The sequence below is a fragment of the Bos taurus genome, chromosome 14 (genome assembly GCF_002263795.3).
Source record: "Bos taurus isolate L1 Dominette 01449 registration number 42190680 breed Hereford chromosome 14, ARS-UCD2.0, whole genome shotgun sequence".
In the NCBI taxonomy this organism is placed as follows: Eukaryota; Metazoa; Chordata; class Mammalia; order Artiodactyla; family Bovidae; genus Bos; species Bos taurus.
In genome coordinates, this window is record NC_037341.1 from 56,271,885 (window position 1) to 56,294,500 (window position 22,616).

Sequence of the window (22,616 nt, forward strand, 5' to 3'; positions counted from 1 at the left end):
GTGTATCTACATGGCAGCATTTTATCAGTGCATACTCATCATGTCAAAACAACAGGAGAAAAGTGGATTTCAGATGTGCTTAAATTTTAAGGCACAATACACTGGAAATATTTTGTTTCAAATTAGAAAGCAAAGCATTGAACTGACATTGTAGATATGCTAAAAGTGTACAGTGTTCATCCATATAACCAGACCATAAGCACTCATTACAGTATTCCCAACTGATTATAAAGCAGCTCTCAGAAAATTTAGGAAATTTAAAACAATATTGCAGCAGAATTTCCTCACAAAATTAAGGAAAATGAGGCTTCAACCAAAGTAAGTTTCTGAACAGCTCTTTTGTTAACCAAGTAAGGAAAGCCGTTTACTAGTTACGTTCAGTTGCAGCAGCCAAAAAAATATGTCCAGAAAAAAAGAATTGGTTTAAAACTTATAGCCTTCTACTGAGAACTGTTCCTCAGAACTGAAGATATTGGGAGCACATAAGTAGTCAATTAAAAAATAAAGTATATGATTTTTTAGTGATTTCTTAGATTCTGTTGATAGATGTTTATCATTATGGCTAGTTGTTGATTTGAGGAATCACTGTTGGAATTTGAAGTGTCTGAAGAACATGCCTTTATTATAAATAGTCTGTGGAACAACTACAGTTGAAAATATTTTCAGAGTTAAGAAAACACTAATTTAGTACAACCTGGAGTGGAATCTGCTAAACTATGTTAAAAATATTGGTGGCAAATATATGTGGGGGAGAAAATTGCTTATTATTGGACAAATTTACAAAGCTTGTGAAAATGTGAGGTGTTGAAAGCCTATAGTTGTCCATTGCACTATACATTTCCATGTATTTTGTGGAAGATTCCTGAATCCATGGTGTATTATTAAACCATTAGCGTCAACAGTGAGCTTCATTTTCTTTTGTGGGCTTAACTGTTCACAGTCCCTGAGTTTCTGTTTGATCAATAGAATATCTTGACTTTCCCTAGTACCACAGTGATAAAATGGCTTTGCAGTGGCAAAGTTTTATTGTGACTTTTTCTAGGTTGGAGTAAGATGGAAATTTTCCTTAACAAAAAATTGCCCTCAACCACTATGAGCAAGCCCTGGATGGCTCTGGAAGTTATATTTTGGTATAGACTTAACGTTTCTTAGTTCAACCTAAAATTACATATCTGAACAGTACTTATATGCAGACTTGTACTGCAGCAGGCATTTGATGATGAATAACATAGTATGAATCCTAAGTAATGTCTAGCTGCTTTAACCTTTCCTGTTCTTTCAAAAGTCTAAAGAAGAAATGAGACCTTCATTCCCACACAGATTTGTAGCAGATACATTTTTTTAAGCTCAAGTTACATTTCCAAAAAGTTTTAGATCTCATTGTAAGTACAAAGGAAATTTCTGTGTATGAAAATCCATCTAACTGTGCAGTTGAAATAGAAATGATTTATTTGCAATATAATGATAGCTAAAAGGCAGTATCAAAAGATCTTAACAGAATTCTAAAAAAGCCTTCCCCAAGTGATAAATATGCTAAATTAAAGTCTTATCATTGATATTAATGTTTGGTAGTACCTGCATACATTAAAAAATCATTGTCAGGTTAAATATGAAAAATCTCATTACAGATTAGCATTAACAAATAAACATTTGCAATAAATTTTAATAGGGATCTCTAAATTTGAACCCAATTAAGCAAAGTTGGAATTTTACTATTTTTATTAGTAGACTTGAATTATAAATATTTGTAGTCAGCTATTATATTTTTGAGTTTTTATAATAAAATATTTTAGAAATTTGTTTTATTTTTATATAGGTGCCTGATTAATATTCTGAGTCTTGCCTCTTGACCTGCAAAACCTAAAATATTCATTATCTGGCCCTTCACAATAATTTTCTAACCCAGCTATATACCCACATAGAGAGAAATGATTTCTTAAGGACATCATTTTCCAATAAAAACAGTGAAATTATACATGATGCAATAATACAGAGAAAGGATAAGTAAAAAGGAGGGGGTTACCATTATATAAAATAAACTTTAATCTTGTATGAATAAATCTATGAATGAGTTCCATAAATGTCTACTAAAACTACCTACTTCAAATCTGATTAAGAAAATCAATCATGCTCTCCTATATACCATGTCTCTGGTAATAGTATTGAGGCAGTCACTTGTACTGAACAACAAAAATTGCATTTAAACTTTTCTGCCTGAAACTCATACTTAATTTTTCAGATAATGAAGCTTTTAGCTGATTTAGTTAGTTATCTTTTCTTAGAAATTGTTTTGTTCTTGAGTTAATGTTGATTATTTTTATACCTTGCCTTGTTTAGAGGGAATTTAAAGAGGAGTAAGTGGAACTAGATTTTATCTAAATGGTAGGTTATTATCAGATTGTAGGGTCCTCTGATGAGTTCAAACAACATTTTATGGCGTATCTACATTATGACAAAGTATAGAGATTTATTAACATTATAATCTGGGAGATCTTGGGAGATAAGGTTTCTCTTCTGGACCTTGAAGAATGGCTAGCATTTAGACGTTGAGAGGGATGTGTTTGGGGGAGCAGTTCATGTGGCGTGAGCTTTAATGAGAAGTGAGGAAAGCAGGAGGCAGTCAGTGGTATGCTGGGAGATAGAGCTGGGTGGGTACTTTGGAGCTTGAAGATTCAACTAAAAGAAATGGACTTTATTGACAAATATTTCCAACATGGTGCTCAGAGGTTCTTACTGGATAAAAATGAGAGAGCTGTAAAAGGAAATTGAGCAGAAGAAATACAGGTATAAATACCGAATGACCAGGGTGGTCAGCTGCTTATCATCAGAATAGTTTCCAGTCTTCCATCCCCTGAAATTAATTGTTTTTAATTCAATTTGTGTAAGCTCCTGATTCTCTTAATTATGAGGAGTGTTTTGCACATAGCTTTTCATAACATTTGTTCTTACAGGTAAATGAAATCTTTTGAAACAGACTGATGGCTTATATAAGAGCCTTTCAAAATCCTTTTACTCAGCAGTGGTAATAGAATTATTTACCTCTTAAGTGAGTCTCTCATCTCACTCCAAATTGAGAAATACCAGCTAGCATTCTTACATTTAAACTTTTTCTTGGTGAAGATGGCCCTAATAATACTCATTTGTAATTGTTTTACAATCCTTGGTTACTGGAACAGTGCAGTCTGATGGGCTGCTTAAGTGTTTTCTTTAAATCAGAGATGATTATAGATCTAGAAAACTTGGTAAGTTATTAAGTAAATTGCATGTTTTTATTTAGGTATCTTAATGCAATTCAAACGATGTGTCCACATATTCTCCGCTACTTGACCACAGCAGTCATAACAAACAAAGATGTTCGAAAACGCCGGCAGGTGCTAAAAGATCTGGTCAAAGTTATTCAGCAGGTAAAAAGTAAAATCTTTATTGATTTTTAAAATGTGCCTAAACTTTAACCTTTTTTTCTTGAAGAAGGACTCTTAGTTCTTAACGGTGAAAAGAGTGAAAGTGAAAGTCGCTCAGTCGTGTCCCACTCTCCTCAACCCCGTGGCCTATACAGTCCGTGGGATTCTCCAGGCCAGAATACTGGAGTGGGTGGCCTTTCAGTTCTTCAGGGGATCTTTCCAACCCAGGGATCGAACCAGGGTCTCCTGCATTGCAGGCAGATTCTTTACCAGCTGAGCTATCAGGGAAGCCCCTGTTGGTAGGCTAAAAATCTTTTTAAAAATAGGAGGAACATATACATGAAAAGAGCCCCAAATGGGCATATGCTGCCTTTCAGTTCAAGATATATTTATGGTAGGTGTGGCATGAATGAATACTGCTCTCTGCTAGTTGGATACTTAATATATTATTGTGTATTAGTGTTGCTCTTACTGCAAAGAGTAAAGGAGATGCGGAGCCTGGATTTTTTTTTGAAGGACACTACCTAAATAATACCAAAGTAGTTAATCTTTACATAATTTTAATATACCTATCTTGTGCACAAGCTATAGCACTACTGCTTGGTTTTTAGTGAATATAACTAAACAATAACTCAACAATAACTAACTGTGGGTTCAAAAAGAACTTCAATATTTATTTTATCTGAGAATAATTTAGATAGAAAAAGGCAGTTTTATTCATCAGAATATGAATACACTTGGAGAAGTTCATCACTGTTTATTGACTAAGGGAGGCTTTTGGCTGTAGAGGAATTTGAAAGCTTCTGGAATGGTTCTAGGATGACCATTTAGAGAACTTGGTTTAGAAGGCATTATAAGGTTAAGGTGTGGCCATGAATTAGGATATGAGCAGTTGCTTTGAGAAGATAGTACTTGGTAATTTGTTAGAAACTAATGGTAAGGGAGGAGAAAATAGGAAGATTGGGGGCTGTCTACTACTAAACAGTGTTGAATCAAATCCAGCTTAACCTTTGACTTAATTTTACAGGAGTCTTACACATATAAAGACCCAATTACAGAATTTGTTGAATGCTTATATGTTAATTTTGACTTTGATGGGGCTCAGAAAAAGCTAAGGGAATGTGAATCAGTAAGTATACATTTTTGCTTACAAATTAATAATTCTTTAATTTGGGGGTATTATAAGAATTAACAGAGTTTTATTAATTATGTCAGAAATGTTTATTAACCTTAAAATGGCAGACTGTTTAGAAATGTGTTGGGTCGAAGACATTTCTAATGTTATTACTATGTGTCTACCCCTTTTGTTAACAGTTGATTAAAATATTAAGGGCTTTATAAATACACACATAATTTCATGTCTTATCCTGAATGAATAAAAATATGTGAAATGCTTTATATGTATAAGCAAAATTATATCAAGTTTTACATCACAGTTGTGATTCCAGCATGTTACATAAGCAGGCCTAATTTGAAATTTTTCTTATGACTGTATTTTAACATTTGCTATAAATCAGTCAAGCTAAGAGTGAATTTTTAAACTAGTGTCTTCTGTTAGCTGGCAGAAACTAAGGTACTGTCAGAGCATCTGAGAAAGTTGGGCTTACAGTCTTTTTTCTTAGTAAGTTAGTTTGCAAGTTTTGAAAAACTAAGGATTACTTGTTAAATGCATTTACCAAATCTGTAAGTAAGTATACCTTTAGAGATGATTTTCAAACATTGAACAAAATTTGTAACAACTTGGGTATATGTAGTATAACAACTTGTGTACATGCAGTCAAATGTGACATTATTAGATATTGGTGTTTATTGTAATACTAAGTATCTAGGCCGTGCCAGGCAGTGGGGCACTTGGTTGCTGTTCTTGAAGTTAAAATATTCTCTTTTAATTATGATACATCTGTGAAATAGGTGTCACCCTTTGAATTTTTTTCTCCTGTGGCTTTCGGCTCTACTTATTATCACAGAAGTATGCATATCTTTAGTTCATATCTACTTTAAAAAGCTGGAAATACATTATCTACAGAGCATTTCTATAGATTAATGACAGGACAAAGCTTCTTTGTCGTAAGGCTGATCAGGTCATCAGTGGAACAAGGAAACGTTGTAGTTTTTAGCTCTTTTTCTTGTAGCATTCATTTTCTTCTTATTTGCATTTCTAGAGACTTGAATATAGTGTTCTGAAAAGTGCTGTGAAGTAGAACCTGTGATATTAGATGAGAGAGTTGTAATGAAAGGAATAATGAGTAGAGAACAAAGAACATATTTGAGACAAATTTTTAAAATTGCTCATCGGCACTTATAATTTTTTCCTCTTATATTTTATTCGTATAGGTACTAGTGAATGATTTCTTCTTGGTGGCTTGTCTTGAGGATTTCATTGAAAATGCCCGTCTGTTCATATTTGAGACTTTTTGTCGCATCCATCAGTGTATCAGCATTAAGTAAGAATACTGATTTAATTTATACTTTCTACTTTTAAATTCCTATAAACTTTTCATTTATTATAAAGTTACAGTTACCAGGATTCCAGTTAGTTGGATTTCTATTGTATTTCTCTGTGCTATAGTAGAAAAAGGAAATGTCATAGTGATTTATTAAAAATCCTAAATTTTGTTTGAATTCTGGGATGCTTCAGATCCTTCTTATTTTCTATATGTGTGGGAAAGCATGATTTTTGAAAATTACTTGAAGGCAGTATTATGATTGTCAGAGAGTTACTTTTTAAAAGAATACTTTTATACCATTACATAGGGAGAAAAGAGCAATGACCAGTTTTAGAATGGTTTTCAACAGGAGTTCACTTAAGGAATTAGTCCTTAGTAAATTGGAAATGCTGTTGAAAAGACCACATTTGGTAATTATTTCAGTGAATTGAATTTATTTTATTTAATTATATATTTGAATTCTCATAGTAAACTCCTGTGACATCCTAAAATGTTGAAACATGGAAAAGTTATGGAGAATTTCAGTTGAAATTTTCTCTGTTGTGTGAAGAAATTGTTCGGGAAAAAATTGTGAAACTTAGGTAATTTATTAGAAACTGATTTTATGTATTAGGAATTGAAAAATAGCAGTGCCCCTTGACCACAGATGAAGGCAAACAGTTAATGCTCCTTAAATGTTTAAAAACTTACTACGTTAATGTTTGCCTCTTAGGAGTTGTATGTACACCAAAGTTTTTCTTTAGAGCCTTTGGTTTTCACTAAGTCATCCATTATTGCTTGCCTTATTTTAGTGGGTTGTCATTGAAGTGGTTATTTAGAGTTAGAATTCTAGTGTGAACATGGGTCTTTTCCTTTGGGAGTTGAAGCTTTGACCTTATTTAGTACTTTATTATAGCTAGCAGATATACTGATACAATTTTAAAAATCTGGTTCCCAATCTAGTTCTAACAGTCATTAGTCCTGAAATGCAGTATTATCTATGTAAGCATCCATATTTATGTATATGCACAAGCAGATAAAGGAAGAGCTCTTTCACTTTGTTTTGCCTGCACTTGTGTTCTGCTTTCCTCCTGACTCCGTGGAACCATATGACTGACTCTGGAAACCCAGTTTTATGAAACACTGATTCAGTACAACTCCTTTGTTTTGTAGCGCCCCGTTTACAGCTGAGAAACTGAAGGCTCAGAGACATTAAGCAGCTTAGGTCTTATTTAATGCAAGATTCTGAGCTAATAGCTCTCTGACATTCATTGTCTTGGCCCTGGTTATAAATTCTTTCTTTTTCATTGTGAGCAATTGATATTTTTAGAAATAGCCGATTTAGAGTAATTTGTCATTAGTGTATCATTTGAGCCAGAGGATAAAGATGGAAAAAACCATGAGTCAGTGTTTAATTTTTTGTCCAGAATCTGTAGAGTTTTGTTTTTTATCTTACGAATATAGATTCCCTGAAGCCACCACAAACTTTCTGAATCCAGTTTTCTGTGTTATGCTGTGTAGGGCTTTTGTGTTACACTAAATAGGGCTACTTTACTGTTGCAGTTAGGGTGATTATTCCAAAGCACATCCAAGATTGAGAACCATTGCATCAGGTCACAAAATTTTTTTAGGCACATAGTTATAGCCTGCTAGGGTAATGGATTGAAAAATGAGTGATTGAATATTTTTAGTATGCAGTGAATTAAGAGGGTAGAGGATAAGCATAAAGTATAGCTTCATGTGAATAAACAGTTCTCCTTAGTGCAACAGTGCTATCTCAGATTGTAAGGTTTGGGGGGTGGTACCAGAGAGGATGGGGGCCAGTAGGACTCAGTCCAGGGGCCTAGGCTTCTTCATGTTTTTAGAACTGCTTTAATGGGTTAGAAATATGACTGAAATAATGTTAAGCATCTGAGTTGGGCTTTTATAAATATAGCAAATATCTTCAGTCAGACACCAGGGACTTGGAATCCATGATAATGACCAAACTAGCTATTGTTTACATTCAAACAGTACATAGAAAAAATTACTGTTCTCTAGTTCAGAGGTTTTTAAACCTAGCTATACATCAGAATCATCTGGAGAACTTAAAAAACCACCAGTATAACTTAAACTTAAGAATGGATTTTTCTGGCTTTACCACAGACCTTCTGAATCAGAATCTCTGGGATCAAGACTTGAGAATCTGGTTTAAAACTTCCCAGGTCCAACCCCTAAAAAATTAAAGCATTCTCAGAATGGGAAGGGGCAGATCTCAGCACCTATAATTTTCAGAGCTCCTCTCAATAATTCTGATGTAAGAATTAATGAAGAAATCCTCTGTGCCCTTTACAATTTCCTTCAATGGTAACATTTGGTGAACCATAGTAAAATACACAACCACCCTATTGATATTGATACACTCAGATATAGAACATTTCTGACACCACACAAATTCCTCAGATTGCTCTTTTATACCTGTACCCACTTCCTTCTCGCCTCTTATGAACCCTTGGCAACCATTCATCTGTTTGCTATTTCTGTAATTCTGTCATTTAAAGGATGTGTAGAACTTTTTAAAAAGTAGTGTTCGGGGTAGTCCATGCATATGATACAGATTATGATATAATTAGTTAAGAGTTTGATATAATATGATATAATTAGTTAATAGTTTAACTATGACAATTTTTGAAAGAAGAAAATATTACAGATGTGAATGAGTGCCAGGCACTAGATAGAAAGTAGAGAACACAGCCTCAGAGCTTAAAATCCAGAGGGAACCAGATATTAAATAAAGATAAGATTATAATTAGAATAGGCATTTTGAAGAAAAATACAGAGTAATTAGAATAACATGGACATAATTTGTATACAGAAAAGTCAGAGAAGTAATTTGGATTGAAGTTTCACTGAACCCTGATAGCTCTCTAAAGTATCTTTAAGTAGACTCTTCCATCGTATACTAATTATGACAAATCACTCCATTTACTAGTTTACGCTGGCCTATCTCTGCTTCTAATTAATTTAGTTATTTGATATTTGATCTTTTTTAGGGCTAGGGGGAAGGATTTGTCTTTGTCTTCCTTTCTTTCCCCTAGTGGACACATATCAAATGCTATTCAGCATTTTAAAGCCCATGGTTGTTTATTAAATAACCCTTTCCATTTGTGATTTGGAACATTCTCTGTTGATAGGATTCTTCACTAAAGGGCACATGTGATAGTCTTATCTTTATAAAAATGTATGTTAAGAATGTTTTTATCAATTTATACACAGCCCTTTAGATTTATAGGATAAGTTACAAATCTGTTTACCATGAAGTATTCAACATCTGTCAAAAAAGATTACTGTGGTGGGATTTAATTTAGTATAGCCGAATAGTTTATCAGATATGGTGTGTCTGAAATTTAAAAGCTGTTCTAGAATAATCCTTGGACCAGTTTTCAGTTGTAGATAAAAACAAAGTATGAAAGTAATATTTTGAATGTGTATGATAAACATGTTGGAGCATACATTAATATAATTTCCCTATGGGGGTTAGTTTTGGCTTTTCACAAAAGTATGTATTTGCCAACTGCTCTTGCATTTAAGTTATGAAGTCATTCCACTTTGCTTATTTTATTCAATAACATTTTAGATCTTTATTTTTTTCTTAAAGGCCTTATTACCATATAGCAATTTATACTTAATTATACTTTGATATTAGAGATAAAAGATATGTTTCCAGATGGAGATTATTTTTAACAGCCATTATCATTGTATTTCTGTGTTAATTATCAAGTAATATAGTGTCATTTTTGACTAATGAGATGTTGGTAAATTCAGTGAGAATTTTCATTTGTCATACAGAGCATTTCATGTCTCAGTTTTCTCCTGTTTTCTTTCTCCTATTTCCTCCTAATCTTACAGTTAAATACAGTTTACACTTAACACTTACTTTTTAATTAATTGTCATAGGATATCCTTATAAAAGACTGGAGCTCTTTGGATATATAAAATAGTTAGCCACAGTCTTCAGTGGAAAACAGGCCAGAGATTTCCATGACTTAATGGCTTAAGTCAGTATTTTTTTAAATAAGTTGCACTTATCAACTAAAATTTGGAAAGCCAAGTTATTAAACAGGTAATTGATAAGCTTCTGAAATTCTGGACCCTAAATCTTTATTTGTTAAGATACATCAGGGTAAGGGCTATGGAAGGGTTCAGAAAAAGGAGACTGTCGAAAAGATAAGTCATTGGAAACCTGATAGACAATCAGCCTAGAGTTGATGAAAGCCTAATTGGTTCTCTAGATTTAGGTTTATATACCTTATGTTCTTAGGTGGGACAGCTGGTCTTAATGCCTTTCCAGAAAGAAGAAAAGTATCTGATTTTGTGCTAAGAGTTATGAATATGTTTTACTAATGACATTGAATAGAGGATAAAATAATTATTTTTTTTATGCCTTAAAGTAGCACTTAGGATTCTTTTTTTTTTCCCCTTTGCCCCAAAGGAATGAAGTCTTCCCAGGTGGCAAAGTGTTAAAGAATCCGCTTGCCAATGCAGGAGACACAGGGTCAGGAAGATCCCCTGAAGTAGGAAATAGCAACACACTCCCAATATTCTTGCTTGAAAAATTCCTTGGACAGAGGAGCCTACTGGGCTAGTCCATGGGGTCACAATGTCTGAGCATGCACACACATGCCAAAGGAATGATTTACATATTTATTTAGTCAGTTATTACTAAGCTTTTCCTTTATGGTACTGACTGTATTTTATTTAAAAGTTCTTTCTCATAGTAGGTTTATATGCTATTTACCTAATTTCTTCTAAGGACCTCTGTGACTTTATTTCTTCTGTTTGAATCCATCGAGGATTTATTTGGAAATAGAAAGTAGCTCCTCTCCCTGTCCCCAAAATAGCCAACATGATTTATTGAAAAACTGTTTTCTCCCACTTATTTGAAATGTCATCCATATTGTATTTGAAATTATTACTTGTTTATGGGACTTTTTCTCAACTCTTTAATCTTTTATAAATTGTGTGTTAGTGTCTGAACTTAACATCAAGTAAGTGCTGAGTTAATTTAGCACCTTGTTTGAAATAAGGTAGATTTGTAGTATGTTTAGTATTCAATATTTGTTTTCTCTGGAATTGATAATGGCCACTTTCCCGCCATTTGCTTTGTTGTTTTCCTTAATGACTTTTTCATTAATTCCACTTCAGACTTTTTGCCGGTTTATAAATCTCTTTTCAAAATTGATTTTTCTATCAGTTTTATCTTCCTCAAAAAATCTGGACTTGGACATAATATTATGCCTTCCTTTATTATCTTACTTGGTAAAGCATATTCTTCAGTGGCTTTATAAGGTAGGGTACTTTGAAGGTAAATTTTTTTCACATACGAAATTCTGTATTTTACTTTCATACTTGAGTAATGGTATTGCTAGGCATGGTACTCTCATTTGAAAACTACTCCACAATTTTGTTGTAGAAGTCAGAAGACTTTTTTTTTTTTTTTGAATTCCTCATCTTTTATACCAGAGAAGGCAATGGCAACCTACTCCAGTACTCTTTGCTGGAAAATCCCATGGATGGAGGAGCCTGGTGGGCTGCCGTCTATGGGGTTGCACGGAGTCGGACATGACTAAAGGGACTTAGCAGCAGCAACGTCTTTTATACAGGTGTTTTGTTTTCCTCTCTAGCAGTGGGAAGGAGGGAGGTTTTTTTGGTGCCCGTTGTCTGAAATTTTACAGTGATATGCCTTTGTATAGGTCTGTTTTAATTTTTCGTATTTATTGTTGCTGTCAGTCACTTAAGTTGTGTCCGACTCTTTGCAACCCTGTGGACTGCAGCATGCCAGACTTGCTCTCTTCCACTATCTCCTGGAGTTTGCTCAAGTTCATGTCCATTGAGTCAGTGATGCTTTCTAACCATCTTATCCTCTGCCACCCTCTTCACCTTTTTGCCTTCAATCTTTCCCAACATCAGGGTCTTTTCTAATGAGTTGGATCTTGGCATCAGGTGGACAAAGTGTTGGAGCTTCAGCATCAGTCCTTCCAGTGAATATTCAGGTTGACTTCCTTTAGGATTGACTGGTTTTATTTCCTTTTAAGGAGATCAGTTCTTCATATTGAACTCTTTAAATTTAGAAGTTCATGGCCTCCAGGTCTGGGAATTTTTCTTGAATTACAATTATTTCTTTAACAGTTTCTTCTTTATGTTCACTGTTTATTCTTTCTGGAACTTCTGTTATTCAGGTATTAGACCTCCTGGATCAGACTTCCAATTTTCATTTCATTTCTCTATTTTCCATCATAGTATCTTTGTTTTCTACACTCTGGGAGATTTTCTCCCAGAGAAGTCTTCTGTGGATTAAAAATAGTCTCTGATGTTATTTTTCAGTTTCCGAAAGAAAGACCTCTGTCACTCTTCTTTTTCTGAATATTTTTTATAGCATTCTGTTCTTATTTTATGAATGCAGTTCCACAGTTTTTAATTTTACTAAGGATATTAATGATACTTTTTGTTCTGCTACTGCTGCCAAGTCACTTCAGTCATGTCTGACTCTGTGCAACCCCATAGACGGCAGCCCACCAGGCTCCCCCCGTCCCTGGGATTCTCCAGGCAAGAACACTGGAGTGAGTTGCCAAATTGAGATGTAATTAACATATAGCAGAACATTAGTTTTAAGTGTACAACATAATGATTTGATATTTGTGTATATTGTGAAATGATCACCTTAATAGGTGTACTTGATGTTCATTGCCACACATAGTTGCAGTTTATTCTCTTGTGATGAGATTTACTCTTAATTGTAGTCCCCATGCTATACATTATATTCCATGGCTTATTTATTCTATAACTGGAAGTTTGTACCTTTTGACCCTTCATCCAGTCCCACCCATCCCATCTCTTCTTTGTATCCGTGAGCATTTTTTGTTTTGTTTTAGAGTCCACATGTAAGTGAGATCATGTGGTATTTTTTTTTTTTGGTCTGGCTTAATTCACTTGGCAGACTGCCCTCAACATGCAGGTAGTACAGTTTCATTTTTTTAATGGTTAAATAACTCTGTGTGTGTGTAATCACATTTTCTTTATTCATTCATCCACTGATGGCTGTTTAGGTTGCTTGGTATTATAAGTAATGCTGCAGTAAACATGGGTTTACCTATATCTTTTCAAGTTAGAATTTTCATTTCCTTCAGATAAATTTAAGTGGAATAGCTGGGTCATACTGGGTTCTATTTTTAGCTGGGTTCTATTTTAATTGTTTGAAGAATCCATTTAGTGTCTTCCACAGTGATTGTACCAATTTACTTAACTACCAGCAATGCGTCAAGAGTTTCCCTTTCTCCACATCCTTGCTAATACTTATTTCTTACCTTTTTAATGATAACCATTCTAACCAGGTATGAGATGATATCATTGTTTTGATTTGTGTATGTTTCTCTGATGATTAGTGATGTCGAGCATGTTTTCATGTACCTCTTAGCCCTATGTATGTCTTCCTTGGAAAAACATTTATTCAGGTCCTCTGCCCACTTTTAAATCAAATTGTTTGGTGGTGGTTTTTTTTTTTTTTTTTTTGGATACTGAGTTGATATGTGTTCTTTCTGTATTTTGGAAATTAACCCCTTATGTATGTGGTTTGCAATACTTTCTCCCGCTTGGTAGGCTACTTTTCATCTTGTTGATAGTTTCCTTTACTGTGCAGGGGCTTTTTAGTTTGATGTTTATTTTTGCTTTTGTTACCTTTGTGTTTGAATTTATTTTGGTATCAGATGTAAAAAATCCTCACAATGACGTATGTCAAGAACTTACTGCTTGTGTGTGTGTGTATTTTTTAAAGGAGTTTTATATTTCCAGGTTTTAAAGTTCAAGTCTTTAATTCATTTTGAGTTAATTTTTGTATATGGGGTGAGGACTGGTCCAGTTTCATTTGTTTGCATGTAATTGTCCAGTTTTCCCAGCACCATTTGTTGGAAAGTGACTGTTCTTTTTCCATTGTGTATTCTTGCCTCCTTTGTCATAAATTAATTTACCATATATGCTTCAGTTTGAGCTCTCTATTCTGTTCCATTAATCTGTGTGTCTATTTTTATGCCAGTAGCATACGTTTTGATTACTATAGCTTTGTGATGTAGTTTGAAATCAAGGAATGTGAAGCCTCCAGCTTTGTTCTTTTTTCTCAAGATTTGGGAAAGGATGTTTGGGGTTTTGGGCTTCCCTGGTGGCTTAGATGGTAAAGAATCTGCCTGCAGTGTGGGAGACCTGGGTTCGATCCCTTTGTTGGGAAGGTCTTCTGGAGGAGGGCATAGCAACCCACTCCAGTATTCTTGCCTGGAAAATTCCATGGACAGAGGAGCCTGGTGGGCTGCAGTCCATGTGTTTGCAAAGAGTCAGACATGACTGAATGACTAAGCATGCACTTGGGGTTTTATGTGTTACTTACTTAACATATTCAAGGACTTCCCTGGCAGTCCAGTGGTTAAAACTTCACCTTTCAGTGCAGGGAGTACAAGTTTGATCCCTAGTTGGGGAGCTAAAATCCCACATCCCTTGGGGCCAAAAAACCAAAACATAAAAAAGGAAGCAATATTGTAACAAATTCAAAACTTTAAAAAATGATCCACATTTAAAAAAAAAAAAGTTCAGTATCACTTGAGCAGGAGAGCTTTTCAACTAAAAGGTGTGAATAAGGGATTTACACAAAGTATTTAATGTATCTTTATTTTATTGAAGTTTTATAATGTGTTAATTTCTGCTGTACAGCAAAGTGATTAATTTATATATGGGCTTCCCTGATAGCTCAGTTGGTAAAGAATCCATCTCCAATGCGGGAGACCTGGGTTCAATTCCTGGGTGGGTAAGATCCCCTGGAGAAGGGAATGGCAACCCACTCCAGTATTATTTTATTGAAGTATAGTTGATTTATAATGTGTTAATTTCTGTACAGCAAAGTGATTCATTTATATATATATATAATTATAACAAATTCAACAAATATATATATATATTCCTTTTCATATTCCTTTCCTTTATGGGTTATTATGGGATATTGAATATAGTTCCCTGTGCTGTTTTTTTCATAGGACCTTGTTGGTTATCCAGTCTCTAGTTAATAGTTAGCATCTGCTAATACCATATTCCCAATCCATCCCTCCCCCAGCCCTCCTCCTTTTTGGCAGCCACAAGTCTGTTCTCTGTGACTTTGAGTCTGTTTCATAGAGAAGTTCGTTTGTGTCATACTTTAGATTCCATGTGTAAGTTAAATCATACGGTATTTATGTTTCTCTCTCTGACTTAATTCACTTAGTATATCTCTAGGTCCATACATGTTGCAGCAGATGGCATTATTTCACAATCTTCTTTATGCCTGAGCAGTATTCTCTTGTGTATATATACCACATCTTTATCTATTCATCTGTCATTGGACATTTAGGTTGTTTCCATGTCTTGGCTGTTGTGAATAGTGCTGCTGTGAACATAGGGGTGCGTGCGTCTCTTTGAATTATGGTTTTGTCTGGCTGTATCTCCAGGAGTGGGATTGCTGGGTCATATGGCAACTCTAGTTTTTTGAGCAACTTCTATACTGTTTTCTACAGTGGTCCCACCAATTTACATTCCCATCAACAGTGTAGGAGGGTTCCTTTTCTCCACACCATCTCCATTATTTGTTTGTAGACTTTTAATGGTGGCCATTCTGAGTGGTGGTCATTGTAATTTTGACTTGCATTTCTCTAATAATTAGCAATTATTTGCTATCTGTATGTGTTTGGAGAAATGTCTGTTTAGGTTTTCTGCCCATTTTTTGGATTAGGTTTTTTGTTGTTCTTATTTAGTTATATGAGCTGTTTGTATATTTTGGAAATTAAGTCTTTGTCAGTCACATCATATGCAAGTATTTTTCATAGTCAATAGATTGGCTTTTTGTTTAGTTTTTTTTACTATGCAAAAGCTTGTGTTTGATTACATTCCATTTGTTTACTTTAATATTTATTGCCTTGGGAGACTGACCTAAGAAAACAGTATGGTTTACGTTAGGAAATGTTTCACCTGTGTTCCCTTCTCAGCGTTTTAAATCGTGTCATGTCTTAAATATAAGGTTTTAAACCTAAAATGTCTTCTTTAAGCTGCCTGCAGACAAGGTTGAGATTTTAATGTTATCTGAATAATCTGGAAGTTATTTTTGAGTTTGAAACTTAGATTGAATTAGGATTTTTTTCCCCAGAAATTCTGCCTTTTGATATATTTTGTCTTTTAATTGATAAACTGAATTCTTTTAAATAACACAAAATAAGCATGGGGTAGGATAGCTAAAGGCAAGTTTTTGTTTCTTCAAGCTTTAATAAGATACTTTTTTTTATTTTTAAATCTTTTACTTTTTTTTTTTTCCATAAAATCAGCAAAATGTAAGAGAATTGTGAACTTAGAGAACTTCCCTCTGTTATTTAATTTCTTTTACTGTGTATATTTTACTGTTACTTAAAATGGATTATTGCCACATTCTCTTATTCTTAAAGTGTTTGGTAGCCTAGATAATCTGAGAAGGTATCAATAATTTACTAATACTTCTCAGACCTTATTTCAGATTTTTCTTTGACTTGATTTAATAAGTAGAGGTTCAGCAAGCACATTGCAAAACAGTAAATCCTCAAAATGGTGTTATGAGTCAGAGCAGGCACACGTTTGTGGGTCTTGATACATGTTGTCAGATTGCTCCAGCCATGATGGAGTAAGACTTAGAATATGTATGTAAAGAAAGAAAGAAGAATAGAAAATTCTAAGTAGAGTTATACAGAATAAAATTGTCTTTCTTTTGTTTTATAACTTGACATTAAACATTTCCATACATAAATTATCCCCAAACCTCCAAACTAGAACTAGTTAAACCCTTTTACACTCACATAGCTTCTTCCTCTTTTTCCTTCTTACACTTAAAATAGTTTATATATTTGGAGGATTAGGTGCTTGTCCCCTACTCCTCAACTCTAGCTTTAAACTTTTATAAAAGTGGAAGACAGACTATGTTGTCACAAGCATCTAACACAATTCATATTTTGTTGAATAAGTGACAGGAAAGGAAAAGAATTGGTTTGGTTTGGATGGGCTGTGGTATTCATGAGGAAGAAGGCTGAAAAGTTCAATTGTAGCTAAATTGTAGAGAACAATGAAACTTGGAAGTTTGAATGTTATTGTTTTGGTAGAAGGGCTCATATATTTGAAAGGAATTTAGGAATAAGCTGGTAGTTGGGCTTTAGGACTAAGCTGGCAACTATAAGATGAGACTCAAGAGGCAGATTAGTTAGAATATTATGAAACAGTCACAAAGCCAGCACTGGGGTAGTAACTAGGGTAGGAATCAGACGGTAAGTAAGTTTTTATTAATTGCCTCCTCTCTACTGGGCATTGTGCTAATTGCTGGATATATAGACATGAACGGGGAAGCTGTGGTGCATGCTCTTGGGTTACATGGACAGTCTGTCATTAAACAAGATACTCAGTTTACAGCTCTATGAAAGTGAAAGTGTTAGCTGCTCAGTTGTGTACAACTCTTTGCGACCCCATGGACTGTAGCCTGCCAGGCTCCTCTGACCATGGGATTCTCCAGGCAAGAATACTGAAGTATGTAGCCATTCCCTTCTCCGAGGGATCTTCCCCATCCAGGGATCAAACCCAGGTCTCCTACATTGCACATGGGTTCTTCACCATATGAGTTACCAGAGACTATGAATGCTCTGCAAAAAACAGAGAATGGTGAAAACATCAAACAGATACATAATGGTTGGGAGAAGTGTCTTGGAAGGCCAATGAGGGTCCTGTTTTCTCTGATACCTATATAACACATCGCTAAGTGAAGAAAAAGGGGTATTAGCCTTTGAAACAAAAGGCACAACATTTGCAAAGACCCTGAAGTGGTTTAAAACATGTCATAGTTAATGAACAGTGAGGTTTAGTCTGGTTGGTGGAGAGAAGAGTTTCAAGATGAAAGTAGTTTGTTAGGGAACTTCGATTAGAGTCAGTGGTTAAAGAGATAATTGGTAGGACTTCTCAATGGCTCAGATGGTAAAGAATCTGCCTGCAATTCAGGAGACCTGGGTTTGGTCCCTGGATCAGGAAGATCTCCTTGAGAAGGGAATGGCTACCCATTCCTTGCGGGCTATAGTCCATGGAGTCGAAAAGAATCAGACATAACTGAGTGACTTAAGCACAGCAGACATTATGCAACTATAAGGCCTTGGTTACTCTGCTTGAGTTCTTAGTCACTTTATAATATCCAGTAAAGTAACCCTGAATGTTTCATTATAATTTTAATTATGTAAACATCCTCCATAAAGAGCTTTTATTTATAGTTTTAAAAATCTTTTAAAAACTGACTATATCCAGTTAGTAGCTACTAGGAATAACATATCTGTTTTTTAAAAACAGTATATGGAGATCTTGAAGATTGGAGTTTTAATATATTTAGTACAGATTGTTTCATTTGTGCTTTTCAGAGTAAAATGGTCTTGGCTTCACTTTAAAGAGTTGTATTTTGGGGGAATGGAGGAGACATACAAAAGAGAAGTTGTTACAGGAGTTGATAAAATAATGTTTTGGAAAATATGTTCTTTACCTTTAGAGTAGCAGCTTCAGCTAAAAAGTATTAGGCAATTGCTTACTTTAGCAGTGCAGAAGAAAATGAAATATACACATTTCTAAAATAAGTCAAGTACCAGTTGGAAAATAAGTCAAGTACCAGTAGGAAAAACACGGAGTTTATTGAGAAGCCATAGGAAACACCAGCTGCAGGAATTTTTCCTAGTCAAAAAAATGCCTTGTTGTTTCAGTAAAATGACATACTTCCCTATTTTTAGTAACATAAATAGGGTTTGCTTAGAGAACAATGATAAAGACAATAAAATGAAACCTGATCGTGAAATTGAAGTAGTAGTCATGGACTAATTGTTCTTTGTTTGCTGAGAATGTGTACTTAAGGCAGAATTGATCATAAAAAGAGAACAGAATTTGACATGTAAATCCAAGGAGTTTTATGGTCGAGTTGGCTCATACTCATCGTCATGATGTTTTTTAATTTCAAGCTTATTTTAGGGATAAATTTTAAATGATTGCCTTCATTGATTTAGCAGTAACTTTAATGATAGCCTAACTTTTTACATTTGAAACGAAATTCTTCTCTTTGTCAGTAAACATGAAATAGAGATAGCTCAGATTATATTATTCCCATTAAGGTATTTTTGTTAACTTGATTGATTACTTTTGGATTAAGACTTCTGCAATTACATAGCTATATGATTTCCAGTGTATTAAAAATTTATACTTTAAAATTGGGAGTGCTATTAGATTAGGAATTTTGATATTCTAGTTTTTTTCATCAAAGTAGTGATAATATTAGAAGACCTGGCAAGTGTATAATATCTTCATTGAACACAAGTGAAAGAGGAGAGTTAATATTTGAGTATAAACACCTATATTTGGGGCTTCCCTGGTGGCTCAGAGGTTAAGGTGTGTGGAATGCCGGAGACCCGGGTCGGGTTCGATCCCTGGGTCGGGAAGATCCCCTGGAGAAGGAAATGGCAACCCACTCCAGTACTCTTGCCTGGAGAATCCCATGGAGGGAGGAGCCTGGTAGGTTACAGTCCACGGGGTCGCAAAGAGTCAGGCACGACTGAGCAACTTCAGTTCACTTCACCTGTATACGCATATATGTATACCATCCTTTTAAATATTATACATTCATACATAGATACTCTTTCATCGTTTGACTGACTGACTTACCTGCTACGAAGGCTTGTGTTTGTGTTAATCCTGAAAAATTAAGGCCTGCAGTGGCCTCTTTTTCAAGAGGCCTCTGATCATTAATTAGAAAATGCAAATTGGATGATGACATCAAAGACTTTAAATCAGGGTCTTGGTGTCTGTCATCTTTCTCCTTCCCTCTCTCCTCTGTTTGTGTTTTCTCTGTATGTATGTATGTCTCTTTTTCCTTAAACTCAGTGGCCATTTAGGTATCTATAGTGTACAGTTCAAGGGAATGTCCTTAGTGCAGAAGAAAATGAAATTCAGCAGCCCTGAATTTTAGTTATGTGCTGCATTTTATTATTTTTAATTACTAATGCTCCTTGTAATGGGTTTAATGTCTATAATCATTACACATCGTACAACATTTTTCTCCCTTAGATCATTAGTAGTGGAGTACTACTAAGTAAGATACTTTTATGGAAGCTAGAAGGATTTGTATAAATACAGAATATGGGGCCCTCCCCTTCAAGAACCTTAAATCTGTTAGGTGAAATGAGCTAGATTGTGAACAGCTCAAGAAAATAGCACAAACATGAACAATGCAATTTTAAGAGTCACAATATTTAAGAGAAGATGACCCATAAGTACTTAAAAGTTTCCATATAGAGTATAGGTCAGAGACTGTGTATATAAAGCTAAGTTTTTAACTCAGTTAATGTCATTTTCTTTCTTTTTTCTTTTTCATTAGCATGTTGGCAGATAAACTGAACATGACTCCAGAAGAAGCTGAAAGGTGGATTGTAAATTTGATTAGAAATGCAAGGCTGGATGCCAAGATTGATTCTAAATTAGTGAGTGTTGTCTGTGCTATGTATTAGATGTCAGTTGCTGATTATTTTATACTTTTGGGGGAGTTTTTGTTAGGACATTCATTCTAGAATTTTTGTTTTAATATATAATAGTTTTTTTGAAGGCAGTAGCATTCTCTTGTTTTTTTTTTTTGTTGTTGGATGAATATTGTCATCTGTACTGTGCATAAAAATATTTGCAACATACATGTAGGTTGTGATGTTATACTTATGACTTAAGGAACTCGGTTGTTAACGTTATAGGACCAATTTTTCTGTCTCATTTTAGGGTCATGTGGTTATGGGTAACAATGCAGTCTCACCCTATCAGCAAGTGATTGAAAAGACCAAAAGCCTTTCATTTAGAAGCCAGATGTTGGCCATGAATATTGAGAAGAAACTTAATCAGAATAGTAGGTCAGAGGTAAGAACCACACATCTTCTGTTGTCTCAAATTTGGCAGTAAATAATATAATTGTTACATGGGCATCATTTGAGAACAAATTAATTTTGGTTGTGTCTGATTTTGTATTTGGGGGTAATTTTATTTAAGAATCACTTACACTGAAAAGATTTTTCTTATATGTTTTATGCGTTAGTTAGGAAACAAATTAAATTATGTGTTCCTAGTTTTATTACAATTGGGTGTTTTTTTCTCTTACCCTTCCTGTGTGCCTTCATTATGTCATTTCCTTAGTGTTTTCAACACATCATTTTGATACTGGCAGTGATAAGTTACATGTGTTATCTCTCTTTCAGGTGCTTGAAATTTGTGTTCCTTTAAAGAACTACTTCTGCAAAATTGTTGATCTTATTATGTTAGTGTTGATTTTACAAAATTTTATTTTATCTGATATTCATATTTAAGTGTCAGAAAAATAGATTTCCACTTTGGGTAGAAATCCTGCCTGTTAGATATTAAAGGAATTTGTATAGCCTTGAAATTTTGGGATTCCAAACTACCCCTAGTACTTTTCAGGCATTATGATTACTTATAGCTGGAGGGTAGAAAGTTTTTAGAAAATAGTCGAGCTACATTCAAGGATCTCATCTGATTGAAGTTTTAGTTAACAGATTTGTGTCCTTAGCATAGTCCTTCAGTTTTAAACATTATTGTCCTTGCCTATTCCATCCAAGTGTAGAATTAACTGAGCCTGAAAAATAACTATCGTGTAGTTGTTATTTCTGTATGCTTAAGGGTTAAGTTCTATTGTTTTGGGTATAATATTGTCATTGTTATACTTTATAATTGGTCAAAAACTGTATCAGATGATATTTTGTTGTGTTGTTCTGAAACACCTCACATTTGGTAATTGCAGAAGTTGTTGTAGAGAATAGATTGGCAGAAGTGTGGCTAAAAAAATGCTAGTGTCACTTTTTTTTGAAGTTGGCTTTTCAGAAATTATTTCTTTTCACCCTGTTGATTTCTCTTTGTGTATTTTAGGCTCCTAACTGGGCAGCTCAGGACTCTGGCTTCTACTGAAGAACTGTACAGAAAAATTGAAAAACCTTTAAAAGAAAGGCGAAATAATAAAGCCATTATATGAAGGTGAAACCTTTTAGAAACAACGTATTTAGTATAAATTTTGGAGAATTTGAATAAAATTGACAGTTTCATTTTATTTCTTTGTGTATGTGTGTGATTTTTTTTTTAACTTTTCGTTTTGGAATAATTATATCAATAGTTTTCCAGTAAGTTGCAAAAATAGCGGAGAGAGGCCTTATGCAACCTAAATATAGTTTTTCCCAATTTTTTCCTTGTGTTACTATAATCCCAATATCAAAACTGGGGTATTGACATTGGTACAGTGGTATGAATAACTCTGCCATTTTATCACTTTGGGTGTTACCATCTCTGCAGTCAAGAATTAGAGCTTTCATTATCATCAGGAAGGTCTCCTCGTGCTACCCCTTTGGAGTCATGCCTACTCCAACAGCTCTAACACCGGACAGCCACTAATCTGTTCTATCTGTAATTTTGTTATATGAAAGTGTTAGTCACTCAGTCGTGTCTGACTCTTTGTGACCCCATGGACTGTAGCCTCCCAGGCTCCTCTGTCCATGGAATTCTCCAGGAAAGATTTTCCTGACCTAGGGTTGGAACCCAGGTCTCCCACATTAAAGGCAGATTCTTTACAATCTGAGCCACAGTGGAGATATAATCTTGTCATTATGAGAACGTTACAGCAACAGTATATGACTTTTTTTGAGGTTAGCTTTTTCTACTCATAATCCCC

The 22,616-nt window shown here is 34.5% G+C and overlaps 1 protein-coding gene across 1 annotated transcript in view; it reads left to right on the plus strand.

Moving 5' to 3' along the window:
- The window catches only part of EIF3E (eukaryotic translation initiation factor 3 subunit E), a 47,929-nt gene extending 25,930 nt beyond the window's left edge, over positions 1-21,999 (plus strand). Inside the window, 6 exon segments of the mRNA NM_001034603.1 lie at positions 3,278-3,404; positions 4,429-4,530; positions 5,736-5,845; positions 20,280-20,382; positions 20,669-20,803; positions 21,824-21,999. Of these exon segments, the coding sequence (NP_001029775.1) occupies positions 3,278-3,404; positions 4,429-4,530; positions 5,736-5,845; positions 20,280-20,382; positions 20,669-20,803; positions 21,824-21,862 (616 nt within the window). The 3' untranslated portion in view covers positions 21,863-21,999.
- Positions 22,000-22,616: the final 617 nt, after the last annotated feature.